Consider the following 19,039-nt stretch of genomic DNA (forward strand, 5'->3'; position numbering starts at 1 on the left):
CTTACTGGAGCAGTTTACAACATCCTGTAACTCCAACTCCAGGGAGGCCCATGCTCTTCTGGCTTCCACAGGCACTCACATGTAAGTATACACACACACACACACACACACACACAAGTTAAATTAAATTTAAAAGCCATGCATGGCGGCCTATAGAGAATGCTAGAGAAGAGACAGGCAGGTCCCTAAGGCTCACCAGCCAGCCAGCCCAGCTTACTTGGTGAACTCCAGGCCAGTGAGAGACTGTCTCAGACAATCAAACAAACAAACACAAAAATAAAACATGAACAGCATTTGAAGAACAGTGCATGAGGATGTCTTCTGGCCTACACACAGACACACACATGCATGAGTACACATGAAACAAGGCATGTGCACACACATAGACACACAAGGACACATGAACACAAGACACACACACACAAACACCCTTGTAGTGGTATTTGCTGTGACCATGATCTTGGGCTACAGGGCCTGAAGGAGGCAGTGCTTCCTGCCTTTGTATGTGACTTCTTAAAAAGAGAGGAGAGAGGGGTCATGTGGTCCCTTCCTCCATTTATTTATTTACCTTTTTTTTTTTTTTTTTTGAGCTGAGGATCGAACCCAGGGCCTTGCCCTTGCTAGGCAAGTGCTCTACCACTGAGCTAAATCCCCAACCCTATTTATCATTTTTATCCTTGTGTGATCGGACCCCAGATGACCTGGGAATTGAACCTGGTTCCACTGGAACATCAGTCAGTGCTCTTAACTGCTGAGCCATCTCTCTCTCTCTTTGAAGTGTTTGAAGATTACCTACCTAATTGAACTATATCTATGTATATCTAGAAAACTTAACTAACATGACTATAATGTTAAAAAACATAGATGACTAATTATTCTGTATTTCTTAATTATATATTATAATTTTAAATGAGTTGCATAAACATAATACCTTAAACAAGAGTAGAAATATACATATAGTATAACAAAATTAACTTTAAATTTATATCAATAAACTAAAACCCATAGCAACGTAAAATATTTCAAATAAGTTGTTGCTCTTTAAAAGTAGATTCAGTAATCTACCCTTTTATCCTATCATATCTATACCCCCTTTTCTTCTTTAGAAAGAGATTGCATTTGTAATAAACCTGTTTTAAATAAAAATAACCATTCATAAACAATATTTTGGGAATTTGAGTGTAGCTTTTCATACTATTTCCTTTTTTTAAGAGGTCAATTGGCAAGAAGCACTGCCTCCTTCGGGCCGTGTAGCCCAAGGTCATGGGCGGAGCAAAAACCACTACACACCCCACATAATGTTCCAGTTCCCGGCTCTTCCAGCAACTGTTAGGGAGCACCCTGAGCAGAGAGGGGGGCTGACATTTAGGTTGAAAGGGAGGCATGACAGGAACAGTGCTCAGAGGCCCTGGGGTGAGGGTGGGAAGAACTGGTTCACCGGAGGAACCTCAAGTTAGTACAGAGTGAGATCGTTTAGGGCTCTGTGGCTCCTGGGATGCCCTGAGAACCAGTGATGGCTGTGAAACCTGTGGGTGTCCACTTTCTCTTCTAATTTTTAAAGTTAGTGTGTGTGTTGGAGGGAAGGGTCGGCCAGCTTCAGGAGTCCGTTTTCTTCTTCCAACATGTGGACCCTGGGGATTGAACTCAGGTCGCCAGACTTAGCAGCAAGGGCCTTTACCCACTGAGCCTTCTCGCTGGCCTCAATGCTCACTTTCAGAAGAGCCCTTCTGTGGCTTCTGTGAAAAGCCAGCGGGAAGATAGGAAGTGGAAGCTGCTTGGGAGAAGGTGGGGGGAGGGGACAAGGGGAGGGGACAAGGGGAGGTCACAAGGGTGAGTGGAAGCGGAGGCAGAAGAGCTGCAGCCATGGTGCTCTGGACCAGGCAAGTCTATGAGGCTTGAGTGGCTTCCCTGTGAGCCTGGAGAAGCTCTTGTCTAGGAAGATCCAGAGTCTCTTCAGGAGCCTTCCAGCTGGTAGTGGACAAGGATGCCTGGGTGAGGGTGAGGCAGGGTTAGCCAGACTTCACTGGGGAGGAATAGAAGCTTTATAGGAATAGAAATGCCTATTGCAACAGAGGTGTCCCCAGGTAGTTGCGTGTCCAACTAGAGTAAGGACACAGCCAAGTAAGAAGTGAGATGGCTGCTCCATCAGCCCACCTGGTGTCTCTTTAAAGGCCTTGCAAAACCAAGGTTGCTGTTGGCCATGTAGCTAATGACAGACACCAAAGGTTTTATGTCTTGGGGTGCCTACCTGACCTGCTGTTCATGTGTGCAGCTCCTACTTAAGAAGAAAGCTTTGGGGACTGGAGAGGTGGCTCAGTGGGTAAGAACACATACTGCTTTGACAGAGGACCCAAGTTCAGTTCCTAACACTCAAGGTGGGCTCCTTACTTCCTCTAACTCCATCTCCTTCTGGCCCCCACAGTCATCTGAACTCATGTGCGCGCGCGTGCGCGCGCGCGCACACACGCGCACACACACACACACACACACACACACACACACACACACGAATAGTTAAAAATTTTTTAAAAAAATCCACCATGCATGGTAACACATACCTTTAACCCCAGCACTCTAGAGGCAGAGGCAGGCAGATCTTTGTGAGTTTGACTCCAGTCTTGTCTACATAGTGAATTATAGGACAGCCAGGGCTACACAGTGAGATCATGTCTCTAAACGTAAGTGAATAGATAAAAATGAAATTAAATTAAAAATTTTAAATGCAGTCTCTTTCTTAAAAGGTGGAGTGTGGAGCTAGCAGGCTCCTTTGACTAGAGCTCAGTTGGTAGAGTACTTGCAGAACATGCTTGAAGTCCTGGGTTCAATCCCCAGCATTGAATAAACCAGCCACACACCTGTAATCCTAGGACTTAGGAGGTAGAGGCTGGAGGATCAGGAGTTCAAAGTCATCTTCAGGTAGTTTGAGGCCATCTTGGACTACATGAAATCATATCTAAAAAACAAAACAAAACAAAACAAAAAACCAACCAACCAAACCCAAAACAATAAAGTATAAAACAAACAAACAAACAAACAAACAAAACAAAACTAGCAGGCCCCACACGGCTGGGGTGAAGTTTAACAAGAAACACATATCTATCTGGAAGTAGGCCAACATACCCACGCCCAGAGAGGGATCTAGGGACTACACAGTGGAGAGAAGGTCCATGCTGAGTTGGGAGTTCACTAGGAGGCAATATGGCTGCCTCGCCCACCCACCGGTAGTGGGTGTGGAGTATATGCCAAAGACACAGAGGAGGCAAATGGCCACTTACCCTCACCTCCTCAACACCCAACCCTACTGCCCCCAAAACCTTGGACAGGGACAGACAGCCTGGGAAGGATCCCAGGAAGGGCTGCAGTTCGGGGATTGAAGCCCGTCTGTTCTTGTTTCTCAGGGTCCTTTGGCCTGGAACATTTGGTGGAGCCTATTAAAATTAAAAAGCCAAGTGGCTGGAGGCTCAGAATGCCAGCTCATTTTCCCTGGCATGGTAGGTCCTGTTTAAGGGAACCAGCTGGCATTAATGGCACACAACTCATCACGAACAGCAGCTAGCGATCGGAAGAATCAGAGCTAATAATCAGGTTCAGAAAAGATAATGAGATATGGAACAGCCACTGCCGAGGGTCCCCCAGGGTCTGTTTTAACAGCCTCCAAATAACTACAAAACAGAAATTAACCAAACAGGGGCTCCATTTGGGCAGAGGGGGAAAACAAACAAGGTAGAGATTTGCACACGAATTCCTAGTGTGGCCATGCCCACGCTCAGGACCTGTGGGACAGCGGCCACAGTCCGAAGGAGGAGGCACAGGGCCTTCTGTGACCACTTGCCTCCAAGGGAACTGTGGAGTCAGAGCTGCTGGTGAGGAACCTAAAGAGACTAGCTTCCTGCAGCTCCAAGGAGACAATGGCCATCCTTCTTTCCTGCCTCGGGTTCCCATTTGGCATGGGGCAAACCAGCTAGGTTACCCCTCCAAGACAGTGACAGTCTTAGCCAGTGGGGAGAATGGCTAGCCAGGGAGGGGTCAGTCTCAGGCTGGCACAGCAAGTCTCAGTGTTGGCTGCAAGCAATTGTCTCTAGTCTCTCTCCCACTCCTGCATCCCAGCTCTGCCCAGGCCTGGGAGGCTGCCAGCCATGGAGAAGCTTGGGCCTCCTTGTTCCCTTCCCCTAAGACTCCTGCTTCCTGCTCCTCAGTACGTCGTCATCTTTATGTGTGCAGGGCTTTGCTACCTGCTGGGACAGGGATATGTCAAGGCCCTACCTCCCATTTACACAACACCCAGTGCCTAGTGGGCCTTTGTCAGGGATGCCATGTTAGTGCATGCTCCATGGTTTGGGGCTATCAGGCCATTGCTTGTTTTCTTTTTCTTTTCTTTTTTCTTTTTTTTTTTTTTTTTTTTTTTGTTTTTTGTTTTTTGGTTTTTTTTTTTGAGACAGGGTTCCTCTGTGTAGTTTGATGCCTGTCCTGGATCTTGCTCTGTAGACCAGGCTGGCCTTGAACTCACAGAGATCTGCCTGGCTCTGCCTCCCGAGTGCTGGGATTAAAGGCATGCCCCACCACTGCCCCGGCACCCATTGCTTCTTGAGGAGGCTGTGTTACTTGTTTTTCTCCTCGCTGTGATCAAACACCCAGGAGAACCTAAGGAAGGGAGGGTTTAAGGTTGGGCCCTCAGTTTGAGAGTACTATCATGGCAGGGAAGGCATGGTGACATGGAGGTGGCTTGTCATACTGCAGCCACAATAGGAAGCGAAGCAAAAGGAATGCTGGTGTCCAGCCTGCTTTCTCCTTTTTATGTAGTCTGGGACCCTGGCCCGCACTTAGGGTGACTCTTCCTCCCTCAGTGGGCCCAACCTAGAAGCTCCCCCACAGACACACCCAGATGGTTATTTCCTAGGTGGTTTTAGATTCTGCTGAGTTCATGGTGCTAACTATCATGGAGGCCAGCTGGAAAGCAGGGGTGAAGCTTTGGAATTGGCAGGCCCTGGGTTCAAATCCTAGCTCTGCCTGCCACGCCATAGCTGTCTGTCCTTGGCAAAGTCACTAATCCTCTCAGAGCCTGCCTCTTCTTGGTGAAAATATTTTGTTAAGACATTGCATGTGATAGCTGGGGTGTGGATCTGTGGTAGAATGCCTGCCTAGATGCCAGGTGTCCTGGGTTCATCCCCTTGCACCTTGAAAATAAAAAGTTCTTGCAAGTAAATGTGCCGATAGCACAAAGGAGATCTCCAAACAATCCACTCCACTTACCCTTCATCTGCAGCATGTGCTCTGTCCTTCATGCATTCCCTCTGCTTTTTTGGTGGGGCTCAAGAGGCCATTTCTGAGTCACTCATTACTGAGAGCTAGGGGTACCTGGACGTGGTGAGCTCCATCTGAGCAGCGGTACCATGGATGGGCCAATGGCATTCAGAAAGGCTGTATCACCGAAATATGGATAAACTGTCAGTTCTTGCCACTCAGCTGGCCCTCAAGCCAGCAGTGAGGACACGGACAGGGCTCTAATGTCAGCATGACGGTTAGGATACACACGCAGCGCCGAGAGCCCAGGTAGAAGTGGCTGGCTGCCCGGGGGATGGTTAGCTGGCACACCCTCGTCCCATGCCCCTGCACTAGAGCCTGGGCCCATCTATTCCTGCTCTACCGCAGGCGCTCAGCCTTCTCGAGGCATCACAAAGCCCCAACTAACAAAAAGGCTGAGACCAGAGCCAGGGTAAGAGCACAGGCTAGCCTGCTAAGCCACCAGGAGTCCAGAGCTGAATACAGGCCAGATCTTGCCAAAACCCTCACTGCCTCCTTTTCACAGGCTGGACCATGAGGGCAGGGCTGGCTGGGCCTCAATCTGGGGTACTAAGATTTGTGGGTCAGATCTGCTCTCCCCAGACCTGCTACTGATCTAGCTTCTCCTAGACGGTCCTCTGATGGCCGAGTCCACCTTCCTGTCCCTAGAGAAGCCCCTCTCAGCTGGGCAGAGCTCTCTACCCAGTTGACTGTTTGTACCTGTTCACCAACCGCTAGCTCATTGAGCGTGTGCTCAGGGCTGCTAGATACAGCTTTTAGTGCTGAGTGTACGTAGAGAAGGCTGCAGTCCTTCCCTCCCACAGGTCCAGGGTCAGGGGTCACACTGACGAGCTGAGGACTGAGTGCTTGGAGAGAGGTACCAGGGAAACAGGGTCAATGGTCTGCCTGCCTGGGAGAGAGGTGACATGTCACCTGGTTGCACTTCCTGACGCTCTTGTGTGTCAAGCTTGTTCCTTACCACAACCCCTGAATGTGGCAGAAATAACTGTCCTTTTTCTACCACCAGGCAGTGAAGTAGAGACAGGATAATGAGTCACCTGCCTAAGGGTCCACTGCTAGTAAGTGACAGAGGTGGTAGACTTCAGAGCTGGTCCCGAGGGAACAGATGTGGCCTGAGGTGGGTGGGTCACCCCAGACCTAGGGACCAGGTCAGCAAAGGCTAGAGGCCAGAAGGCCCAGTTGACCTCAGAGGGGCTGCATCTGGGTGTGGGGTGTGAGGGGGATTGGAAAGACCCCTTCCTGCTGTCCCTCCAGTTCTGCTCCTCCCTCCCATGAGCCCTTGCAACATCATGCATCTTCTTCTGTTTTCTTTCCTTTCCAAGGTGGGCCTTAATGTGCTGGTTCAAAAAGCCAACAAGTTCACCCCAGCCACTCGCCTTCTTGTGCAGAGATTCGTGCCCTTCCCTGCAGTAGGTAAGATATGCACATAGGGGTGTGTGTGTGTGTGTGTGTGTGTGTGTGTGTGTGTGTGTGTGTGTGCATTGCATGGTGGGGGTCTGAGGGACTTCCAAGCACCTGGGTGGATGGTGGCCCTTCCACGTCATATCTCCCTGATGCTTACAGACTTATGGCTGGGAGATCTAGACCAAAATTCACACAGGTAGAAATGCAGGACCCACCAGCTCAGTGCATGACATGTGGTCTTAGTAGAAATTCTTGTGTGTTTGTTTTGTTTTGTGGTGTTGGGAATGGAACCTGGGACTTCGTGCACACAAGGCAAGCATTCTACCAACTGAACTCCACTCCCCACGTAATGTTTGTTTTGGACAAAATCTCAATCTGTAGCTTAGGCTGGCTTGGCACTCACTATGTAGTGCAGGCTAGCCTCAGACTCCTGGGAGGTTTAGCACAGAGGTTTTTTGTTTGTTCATTTGTTTTGAGACAGGGACTCATGTATCCCAGAGTGGCCTCAAACTTGCTATGTAAGGGAGCATGACCTTGAACTTCTGGCCCTCTTGCCTCTACCTCCCCAGTGCTGAGATTACAAGTGTGCACTAATAAACTCTTGGTTTATCAGGTGCTGTTGATCTAATCCAGGGCACCCTGCATGCCAGGCAAGCACTCTATCAGCTAAGCCACATCTCCATACCAGCACAGGGAGATTCCTAACCTGGATCTCCAGGCTGCTAACAATCAGCAGACAGAACACCATGGACCCTTGACCTGTGAAAAGTATTCACAACAAACTCTAACAAAAAAGTTTACATAATTCTTTCTATAATGAGTATGCCCAGCAAATAGTAAAAGCCAGGATGTGGGACTTGGTCAGCAGGAAACCCAAGGCACTCCATGCCATATTGCAGATGTCACTCAGAGGCCTGGAAGTATTGCTTCTGTGCAGGGCAAACCCAAGTAATCATATATGATACTTCAACTGCTATATCCTACTTTTTCATCAGGTAAAAGGCATATTGATTAACTTGGAAGTGCACATTTGTACTACCAGCTCATGGGAGGTGTAGACAGAAAGATGAGAAGTCTAAGATCATCCTTAGCTATACAGTGAGTTTGAGGCTAGCCTGAGCTACAGGTATCAACCTGAGTTTAATTCCTAAGACCCACACGGTGGAGAGAGAGAACTGATCCTGGAAAGTTGTCCTCTGATACTCACACATGCCCCCGCCGAGTAAATACATTTAAAAGCACATCTATTACTAAATCACAATAAAAAATTTTTGGTAACTTGTTTTAATTCCTTTATAAATCCTTTGAATTTTTTTTAATATACAGAGAAATATTAATCTGAGAGGGATGTTTAGCCTTCACCTGACTGTCAGAGGGGTCTCTGGCCGCAGGGCAGTTCAGTTTCTGCTGGGTCCTTAGGGTGCTGCAAAGCTTGGCCTGGCTCTCGGGAGGCAGCACCCAGTTTAAGGAAAGGAGACCGCTTTGTTTGTTTGTTTAGAAATCGCTGTAGATCTCTGTGAGTTCAAGGTCAGCCTGGTTTACAGAGTGAGTTCCAGGACAGCCAGAGCTACACAGAGAAACCCTGTCTCGAAAACCAAAAAGAAATAGCTGTAGACGCAGCACAAAGCAGTTCAGCATTTGCTGTTCAAAGGAGTATACACGAGAACTAGAACCCTAAGTCAGAGTCCCTTTCTTTGTCAGAATCTTCGTCAGAGGGCTCAGGGCCTGAAGGTACTGTAACCTGATGTCAGTGCTCACTCTGAAAGCTGAGTCCTCTGCCCCCACCACACACACACACCCACGGCAAGCTCATAACCATGACCCGACCTTCCCCTCAGGCCTCAGCTTCCTGTATGTAATATGTAGGCTTGGTACTCTCTATCTATGGCCCAGAGCTGCACGTGAGGCCACAGACAGACTCCATTGACAGGAACTTGCTGTGGAGTCCCTACAGAATAGGGCGACCTCACCCACTCCATGCCTGGCGGCTAATAAACTCCCAGAACCAACCACCCGGTGGAGCCTAGCCAACCCAGATAATTGCTATAGCAACTCCACACTTGTAATGAACTCTTAGCTATTTCTGCCGTGGGCCATTAATGGAATAACTCTTTAGAGCTGACTTCTGTCATGGGGTCTAATTGAGCAAAGAACGTGGCTACTCAGTGGCTGGGTTTACAGCCACTGGGGCTGGAGGGTCGGAGGCAGCCTAGACTGGCTCTGAGGCTCCACTGAGATGTAATTGGGACTTGGGGGTGGGAGGGCATGCTTCAGATAAGAACTTTGCCAGTGGCTTGTTCCAGCCCTGTCCAGCCCCCATTGTGCTGTGTGACCTTGAGCTGGTCTTCACCTCTCTGGCACTCCCTCAGGAGGAAAGGCCTTTCCTCTGTTCTGAGACTCTCTGACCTGCTCCTCTCAGCCTTAGCCTGATTTCCCCTCCCATCTTCTCCTTGGGACAGCCTTCAGCCCTCCCACCCAAGGCAGCTTGAGGCCCCCTATCCATAGCCGGTCGTACCCACTGTGCTTTGCAACTTGGTAGCTAGCCCTCACTCCCAGGACCTTAGGAGAAGCAGGCTCATCTGCAAAGAGGCTTCTGTTCATCACTCTGGTGAGTCATTGCCACAGTGTAATGTGAGGTCAAAGCCATCATCTGCTCCCTGCGCTTATCTCTCTGTACCATGTCCCTTTGTGCCCTGGCCAGGATGGAGCCTCTCAAAGTCACTTGGCTCTTGCCTTCCACAGCAGGCTGGCTAGCCACTGTCAGCCTCAGAGAAACTTGCTCAGAACCTGCTTCACCGTTTAAAAGGCCACTTTCCCTTTAGGGCACCAGGATGATGGGAGGACTCTGTCACAGGAAGGAGTGGAATGGGAGAGGATTTGTAAGTGATGGGGGTCCTAAAAAGACCACAACCATCCCTCTCTTCCTAGGCAAACAAGGAAACTCTCTGGAATGGCTGTGTTCCCCACTTCTCCAGCTTGCTCCTCTAAATGCCTATCCAGCTGAAAATCTGGGTATCTAGGCCTCTCTGGGGCTCTGCACTATCCAGAGCCCAAAGTACTCACCCACCCTACCCCATCTCGGAATGCTTGTTCCCTTTGTCCAAGTCGGCTGCTCTATCCTGGGACCCCCTCAACAATGTCACAGGCCTGCACTCGGTTTGCAGAGCCCAGAACTCCCAGGGCACCTAGTTCTCCTGCCTTTTGCCCTTTGTTATGACTCATTCAGTGCTGGGAGGGATCTAAGGCAGAGCTTACCACCTCATTTTACAAAAGAGTAAACAAATTCCAACTGGGAACTACACCTTGCACCCGAGGCCTCCCAACCTCACCCAGGGCTACTCAATCTTATCCTTTGGAGCTGAGAAACTTAGATGTGTGTCCTGGGGATGGCCAGGTTATGCAGTGTCTTGTAGTGAGCATTCCGTCTCCAAGATTGCCCTTGGCTTTTCATCTAGGATTGTGTGAGCACTTGCGTGCATGTGAGTGCCGAGTGCACAGGAAGCAAGCCCTGGAGCCTCTGCTCTCTCTCTCAGGGAGGCTCTCTGCACCCACAATTCCCTGCCCTGGTCTAGAACAGCAGTCATGTGGGAGATCTTGGTTTCTATTTATACATGGAGATGGTAGGAAAGAAGGTGAGCCTGGGAGCATGTGTGCTGGCATCAGAATCGATTGGGGACTGGTAATTAATTTGTTTAGACCTTAATTAATTCTCCAGTTCTTTCTTATTTGTGGACTGTCACGCTTAATTGTGCACAGGAGCTCAAGCTTGGAGCAGGCCCTCCGTTAATTGATGTGTGGCTGCTGGGAGGTAGAAGTTAATGGTTTGGGAAGCTGGGCAAACAGTGCCATTAAAGGTCAACAGAGAAGATGCTGGAAAAATACACACCTCTGGGTCCAGCCACTAGTCTCCAGAGCTGAGCACCCCTCTACAGGAAGCAGATCCCACAGATGCCTTTCTGTGAAGCCTTGGAGGAAGTGTTCAGGGAGGCAACAGCGGGTGTGGGTCTCATGATAGATAACTGTGGGAAAACCTCAGAGTTGGATGGAGCAGAGCCTCTAGAGACGTGGGAGTACCTGTAGTCACCCACCTCAGTACATCTGGTAAGAGCTGGTGCCCTGGCTTCATGTCTGCCTGACTGTCTGTACCCAAGGAGAAGGAAGCAGCAGCAAGTGCTCCTGGGTAATGAAGACCTTATCTGAGCTCTGTGCACTCCTAAGCTTTAGCCTCTGTATTGGTTACTGTTCTCAGGCTATGACAAAAACGCCTTAAGGAAGGGCAGGGTTCGTTTCCATACAGTTTGTTAGCCTGACAGTATAGTCCATCATGGAAAGACATCATGGCTGGAGCTTGAGTCCCTTTGTAAATGTGGTGAGCAAGCAGGGAGGGGGGGAATGCTGATGCCCAGCTCACTTTCTCCTCTTCATTCAGTCCTGGAACATAGCCCATGGGATGCTGCTGCCCACATTCAGGGTGAGTTTTCCCACCTCAGTAGACCCAATATAGAAACCCCCTCATAGACAGATCAGTCTCCTAGGTGATCCTAGATCCTGTCGAGCTGAGAATCAATGTCCATAGGATAATAAATCTTCCATAGACCAGAAATTCCATCCTTGGCTAGGAAGTCTTCTAGGTCCTTCCTAGGGGTCCCTTTCATGAGTTGTCAAAGAGTGTTCTGCTGTCATAAATTCTTTTTTTCTGTAATCCCTGGGGAGCTACTGCTTAGGACTTCTAGAAAGTCTGGGCATGGGGGAGTGTCTCCTGATTCATCATACCCAGTGAGCCTTAGATCTGCTCCTTTGTGGCCTCTCTGTGCCTTAGGCCACAGAGGTCTTCATGACATCGACTCCCCCTTTGCTCCACTCCAGGAGGTAGCTGGTCTGTGCCGCCTGAGCCTCAGACCCCCCATGACAGTGTAGCTTCTCATCTCCTGTGAGCCAGAAGGCAGCTGTGTCCTGGCCCTGTGACCGGTGCCCGTCTTGGGCTCAGTGGTGCTCCATGAAGCACCCTCGTCCCTTTGAGGCTCCTCTGGAGGGCGGCAGAGCTTGCTTGGGCCTGTTCTACGCTTGCTCCCGCCCGAGCCTACTGCAGTTAGGGCTGCCATCTTCCTCTCTACCCTCTGCTGAGCTTCAGGCACATGGCCGTGCTGACCCAGATGCCCAATGTGCCCCGTGCCTCAACCCTCCACCTGGCTGCCAGGTACTGTGTGTCTGTCCAGGGCAGGCTGCTTAAGTTCAAGTTTGCTTCCCTCGTCAGAGTATGTGGGTGTCTCGGGTACCATTCCTCAGGCCCTCAGCCCAGTATACATCAGGGTGCATATTAGCTGCTTTCTCGTTATTGCGACCAAACACCTGCCGAGGAGAAACTTAAGGGAGAGAGGGTTCCTTTTGGCTCACAGTCTAAGAAAGAATACCCCACAGCAGAGAATCATAGCAGCAGGAGCCTGGGATGGCTGGTGACATTGAGCCTACAGTCAGGAAGCAGGGAGAGAGAGAGGGAGAGAGAGAGGGAGAGAGAGAGGGAGAGAGAGAGGGAGAGAGAGAGAGAGAGAGAGAGAGAGAGAGAGAGAGAGAGAGAGAGAGAGAGAGAGAGAGAGAGAGAGAGAGAGAGAGAGAGAGAGAGAGATGAATGTTAGGGTTCAAGTTGACACACACCCATTTTCATGTGTGTGGTATACATGTGTGTGTATAGGCATGTTTTTGCATGTGTGGGCACATGTGGGTGTGCATGTATATGTGTATGGATGTACATGTGGAGGCCTGAGGTTGATGCTACGAATCATCCTTGGTTCCTCTCACAAAGCAACAAGGCAGCATCACTCAGTCAGAGTCAAAGCTTGTTGATGTGGCCAGTCTTGCTAGGTGGCTTCCTCTGGGGATCCCCCGTCTTTACCTTTGGGGGCTGGAATGACAGGTGGGTCACCACACCCACGCAGAATTGACATAGTTTTGGGTATCCAAACTCAAATCCTGAACTACTTGCCTAGCAAGTACTTTAGCTGCTGAGCCCCACCCCCCCAACTCTAGACTTTCTTTTTTATTCAGCCCCAGACTGCAGCCCATGGCAGGATGCTGCCCACACTGAGGGTGGGTCCTCCCTTCTCAATTGAACCTCTCTGGAAACACCCTCATAGACACATCCAGAGGTACATTTCCATGGTGATCCCAAATCCAGTCATGTTGACGTGAAGATTAGCATGACAGTTTCGTGTGGGTTTGTTAGTACTCAAGCAAGTGCTTTGGTGCAGAAGGTTTGGGTCCAGTCACTCAGAGTGCAACTTTAGCCCGATGACATTGGTGACTAGAGTCTGGCTTTTTGTCTTTTTATTTTTTCTCTCAGAGCTGAGGCCCGAACCCAGGGTCTTGCTCTTACTAGGCAAGCACTTAACCACTGAACTAAATCCCCAACCTGAGTCTGGCTTTTTGTATCCTTGTCCATTCTTTTAGTTGGTAGGCCCCAGGTAGATGATCAATAGGCCATTCCTCAGAAGCTTATCCCAGGCTTATACTCAAGTCTCTCTGCTCCATGGGCACTACATCTTTCATATGGGATCTTAGGATCGCATGTAAGCTTCCACAGGTATTACACCAACCTCAGAACCTCACGAGTCCTCAGTACACATTAGCCCTCCATCTGACCCCCATTGCCCTAACCAGGGTGGCAAGAACTAAAGATGGTGGCACACGCTTATAATCCCAGCACCCAGGGAGAGACAGAGAAGGATCCAAGTTCAAGCATATCCTTGGCTACATAGTGAGTTTAAGGTCAGCTTGGATGGTAGGAAATGCTATATCAAAAAACCAAAGCATGGGGCTGAGAGATGGCTAAGCAGTTAAAAGTGTGCACTGCTCTTACAGAGGACCCCAGTTTGGTTCCCAGAATCCACATTCAGTGGCTTGCAACTATCTGTCTCCCCAGTTCCAGGGGGATCTGACAGCTCTAGCCTCTGCAGGCACTCATACTCCTGTGTGCACAAAGCTGCACATAGACACACATACACCTGCCGTTATGGAATATTAATTTGGAGGCAAGCATTAGTCAGATGGTCAAAATGGCACGGAGACAAATGTTCTTGTGACAAGTGCTATGACATTTCCTGGAGACAGGGGCTGGGACTCGGTGCTGGAGTCCTCATCTAGCATGCTTAGGATTTGGTTACATGACCACAAGGTGTGTGTGTGTGTGTGTGTGTGTGTGTGTGTGTGTGTTTCTGGACAGTCTTCCTATACTTTCTAGATTTTAGGAGTTTAACCTGAGCTAATATTTTAGGAAGTGTGTGTTTCATTTGAGGAAAATCAATCACTGGCTTCTCCATCAGAGGAATGTGTGGCTGAGTGATGTAGAGTCTGAGCACTCACAGGAGGATCATGTCACAGCTTCCTGGAAGGATGATCAAGGACCCAGAATTGGGGCTGTCTCAGAACTGGCATGGACTCCCAGCATGCCTCGGGCTTCCAGAGAACTTGACCAGAGGGTCCAAATGGAAAGAAGTCTTTTTTTTTTGTTTGTTTGTTTTTTGTTTTTTGTTTTTTGTTTTTTTGAGACAGGGTCTCTCTGTAGTTTTTGGAGCCTGTCCTGGAACTCGATTTGTAGACCAGGCTGGCCTCAAATTCACAGACCACCTGCCTCTGCCTCCCAAGTGCTGGGATCAAAGGTGTGTGTCACTGCCACCCCATTGGAAAGAAGCCTTTAGTGGTGTGGCTGTGAGTACAGTCTACAGTCTTTCCTCTTGAGTTCATTTATTGACTACCTGGACAGAGAAAGCCTGTGGCTCACATTCGAGAGACAAGATCAGTAATAGAGAAAGGGCTGTGAACTCATGGGACAAGGGCATAAGATTTGAAAAGACCTGTTAAACACTGGATGGAAGGCCTGGCATGGTGGCACACTCCTTTAATCCCAACACTTGGGAGGCAAAGACAGGCAGATCCCTGGGAGTTTGAGGTCAGCTTGGTCTACATAGTGAGTTCTAGGACAGCCAGAGCTACATAGTGAGACCCTGTCTCAACAACAACAACAAAAAAATTTAAAGATTGGAGGGTCTGGGAAGATGGCTCAGTTGCTTGCTTTGCAACCACAAGGATCTGTGATCCAATCCCCAGAACCCATGTACAAAACTCTAGGCATGGCAACTGTGCCTCCAATCTCAGCCCTGGAAAGGCAGAGGCAGGAGGCTGGCCAGGCATCCTTGCCTACCCAGTGAGTTCCAGGACAATGAGAGTTCCTGTCTCAAAGGAGGTGGATGGAATGACACCTGAGATCATCCTCTGGCCTCCTCAAGCATACGTACATGTGCACCCATACACACACGAACATACATTATGTAGTTACACAAAATGTCAAGGTGCCATGACCTGACTTGGCTGAGGGACTTGAGGTGAAATCCTGTGTCCACCTCTCCAGCCCTGGAATTACAAATGCACACTGTCACACCCATCCTTTTCCATGGAAACGAGGGATGGGGTTTAGGGCCTCATGCTTATGCGCTACTGAACTGTCTACCCAGCTACCTCAGCAGGAATCTAATAAACAGAGATTACAAGCTTCAGAGTTAGCTATACCTAGAATGTACAAGCTGATTTTTTTTTTTTCTAGTTTAGAAATTTCCAGTCCTGAGTTGGTCATGTTTCAGTATGGACTTTGAAACTCTCCCCTGATTCTCAAGTGATTTAAAAGCAAATCTGGGCTAGTTAGAGCTGCCTCTCAGATGCAGTACTGGGCCATGCTGTGAAAGTAAGCAAATATTAAGGACCATGTGTCTGTTGGGTGAGCAGTGCTCCTCCAGACAGAGGGACTGTGTTCTGAGGTTGACGAGAGAGTGTGTGAGTTTGTCAATGCTGTGACATGTGTATGTGTGTGCCTGTAAACGTGCAGGTCCCTGCTGCTTGGCCTGAGAATCTGGCTATATGAGTTGCCTCTGAAGAGGGGATGAGGCTCAGGACCAGTGTGAGAGGAGACTCACTCCTGTTTGATTATCCACCTTTTTGTGCAGTTTGAACTGTTTACCATGCTGTGATGGTTAATAATGTTTGTCAGTCTAACAGGACCTAGAGTCACCAAAGAGACAAGCCTCTGGGCATGCTTGGGAGGGATGATCTTGATTAGGTTAACTAATTAAGGTGGGAAAATCCACCCTATGTATGAGCAGTACAGCACCACCCCTGTACACAGTGAGAAAGGGAGCAGAGTATCCAGCATTAGTTGCTCTTTGGTTTCTGGTTGTGTATACAAAGTAACCAGCTGCCTCTTGCTCCTGCCATCATGCAGTGACTGCCATGATGGACTGTAAGACAAAAATAAACCCCATGACTCATGGACAGCATGTGGGCTGCATTACAGCAGTGATGGTGGGGAGGAAGAGGACAGGAGTAAGTTTGCCTGACCCTCCTTGAAGGTGAGGAAGTGGAGTTTGGAAGAACTTTGACCAAGTCTGTCTGGAGCTAAAAATGGTAGCTGCTTTCTGTTGCTTGGCTACAAAACAAGCCAGCCTGGGCTACATGAGACTGTCTCAAAATGAAAATGACAGGAAAGGTGTATGAATGCCTGCTTGTTTATTGTATTCATTTAAATATAATCAAGATCAATGGAATCAAGAAAACATACTATCCTCACAATAGACTTGGGCTGGATTTTTTGTTGTTGTTTTGGTTTTTTGAGACAGGGTCTCTCACAGCCCATGCAGGCCTTGAACTCACTATTAAAATGGGAAGGACCTAGAACTTTCTGATGCTTTTGACTCCCAAGTCCTGGAATTATAGGAATATACCACTATACCTGGGAAATTTTGGAAATCTTTCCATGAAAGTCATAAAATTCTAACTTGCCCCTTTTCAATAGGATTTAGCCACAGTGATTCTTTCCATGACAGGTTTTTTTTTTCTTTTTTTTTCAATTTTGAAATACTATAGCTAGGCATCATAGCCCACACCTATAATCCTAGCTTGGCAAAGCCAAGAGGATCATGAGCCAAAGGCCAGCCTGGACTACTGTTCAAATTCTAGGACATCCTAGGTTATATAGCAAGACTCTGTCTCAAAAAATTAAAAGTAAGTGAATTAATGTATAATAAATTATGAAATATTTCAAATACAAAGAAAATTAATTGAGGGAACAGAAAAGATTAGGTACACTCAAGCCCTTGTGTCCTCCACCTTCTTGATGGTGATCTCTCCAAAGAAGCTGCCGGCCTGCCATCAGTGGGCCCTGCTCATTCAGATTTCTAGCTCCTGAGATAGGCGTATGCTCCAGAAATGATCACGTCTACTGTTTATGAATTGTGTGTGTGCACGTGCATCATGCACACATTTGGGTTGTGTGTGTGCTATCCAGGGAGCTCCAGGGGTCCTTCTGTCTCTGCCTCCTCAGGGCTTGGGTTATAGCACAAACAACCACATATGGCTTTTTTTTTTTTTTTTTTTTTTTAAATATGGGTTCTGGGGATTAAACTCAGATCCTCACACTTATGCAGCAGATGCATTATTGACTGAACCATCCCGGTCCCTGTTTGTGCATTTAAAAATTTTGATGTGAACTGTACCACAGTGTGTTTGTATTAATTACTTTCCTATTACTGTGATAAAGCACCACAACCAAGACAACTTATAAAAGAAAGTGTTTCCTGGTTTCAGAGGGTTGTCCACGATGACAGCAAAGGCATGGTAGCTGGAGCAGCCGAGAGCTCACATCCCAAGCAGCAAGCAAGAAATAGAAAACACTGGGAATGGCACCACCCATGAGGTGCCTCCTCCAATAAGGCCACACCTCCTAATCCTTCCCAAACAGTTCTACTAACTGGGAAGCAAGTATTCAATCATATGAGCCTGAGGGCCATTCTCATTCATGTCTTTTGTTTGCTTGTTTGTTTTAGTCCCTCTCTCTGTTTTGTGTGTGTGTGTGTGTGTGTGTGTGTGTGTGTGTGTGTATGTGACTGTGCACACGTGCTCAGAGGCCAGTAGATAACTTTTAGGCATTGGTTCTCTCCTTTCATTATGTGGGTCCCAGGAATTGAACTCAAGTGGTCTGGCTTGGTAATAAATGCCTTTATCCTCTGAGCCATCTTGCCACTCCTAGGCTTGTCTTTCAGAAGCTTGCTTCTTATTACGGTTTTGAGATTTTTTTTTTTCTGTGTTAATACACACACATCTGGGGTCTACAGTGTGACTGTCTACAGTCGATAATTGGGGACTGTTTCTCTTTCTCTTTCTACAGCTGTGCACATGCTCCCATGAACACACGTTCATGTGACAGGGGTGGGCTTTTTTCTGGACTAGGCTTTGAAAACCTTCTCTGTATGTCTGCCCAGGGAGCTTGAAAACAGATACATAGGTCTGAGCCCTACCTCAGACTGTATCTCAGCAGCATGACTTTGCTGAGAATCTAGGAGCTGCAGCTAGAAAGGGAGGAGTGTGTTAGTGCATTTCTGGTTCTGTAGGCTCTCGCCAGGCAGAATGCAGCTTGTCTGATCCACAAGGTCTGGATTTCTATCCCCCAGTCCTGCGTCCTCTAGAATATCTCTCCACTTCAGTATTATCAACCTTTTCAATTTTGTGTCCATCGGAAATAGTCTCTTCTCATATGCACACTTGGGTTTTTAAGTTTACTCTTTATTGTTAATTTGAGTGTGTGTGTGTGTGTGTGTGTGTGTGTGTGTGTGTGTGTGTGTACATGTGTGCGGGCACCTGCAGAGGCCAGAAGTGAGTGTTGGATGCCCGAGAATTTGAGGCAGTTGTGAGGCATCTGACATAGATGCTGGGAACCAAATTTGGGTCCTGTGTAAAAGCAGGAAGTGCCCTGAACCCCTGAGCCTTCTCCCTAGCCCATCATTTGTTTTTAGTGTTAAGCTGTGTGTCCCAGCCTGGGCTTGGGTTGATCTTCCTGCCTCTGTCTCCTGATGCTAAGGTTTTGTTCTCATGCCCAGCTGCTGTTTCTCATTTTCACTGACTTATTTTTCCTCTTAATTCTTGATATAGTTGAGAATTTTCTTAACTCTATTCAACATTTTGGTCTTCAGATAGAAGCCCTGAGGTGATCTGAGCTTCATAAAGAAAAATAAATTCCAAGGCAAATTAAAGACCTAAATGTGAAAAGTAAACACTTTAAATTTTTTCAAGAAAATATAGATGAACAGTGGCAGAGTTTCTTAATGACACAGAAGTACTGGGAGAAGGGAAGGATTGCTTATCTGAGGACATATTAAACGGTGTGACAGACGATACCATCCACAAAGTGGGAGGATCAGGCCACAGTCCAGCAGCAGCCATTTGCAAACTGTTTGACCAATGAGGATTAGTTTCCAAAATATAAAGAGCTCTTGCAAATTGATTTTTTTCTTAGATT

At 48.0% G+C, this 19,039-nt stretch overlaps 1 protein-coding gene across 2 annotated transcripts in view; it reads left to right on the forward strand.

Annotated features, from left to right (window-relative positions):
• The window catches only part of Sfxn5 (sideroflexin 5), a 118,383-nt gene that overhangs the window by 66,104 nt on the left and 33,240 nt on the right, over window positions 1-19,039 (forward strand). For both annotated transcript variants that reach the window (XM_036182755.1, XM_036182754.1), the window contains exon 10: window positions 6,624-6,714. In XM_036182755.1, coding sequence (XP_036038648.1) covers window positions 6,624-6,714 — 91 coding nt within the window. The remainder of the gene's footprint in view (window positions 1-6,623; window positions 6,715-19,039) is intronic.

This window comes from Onychomys torridus, chromosome 3 (genome assembly GCF_903995425.1).
Source record: "Onychomys torridus chromosome 3, mOncTor1.1, whole genome shotgun sequence".
Lineage (NCBI taxonomy): Eukaryota > Metazoa > Chordata > Mammalia > Rodentia > Cricetidae > Onychomys > Onychomys torridus.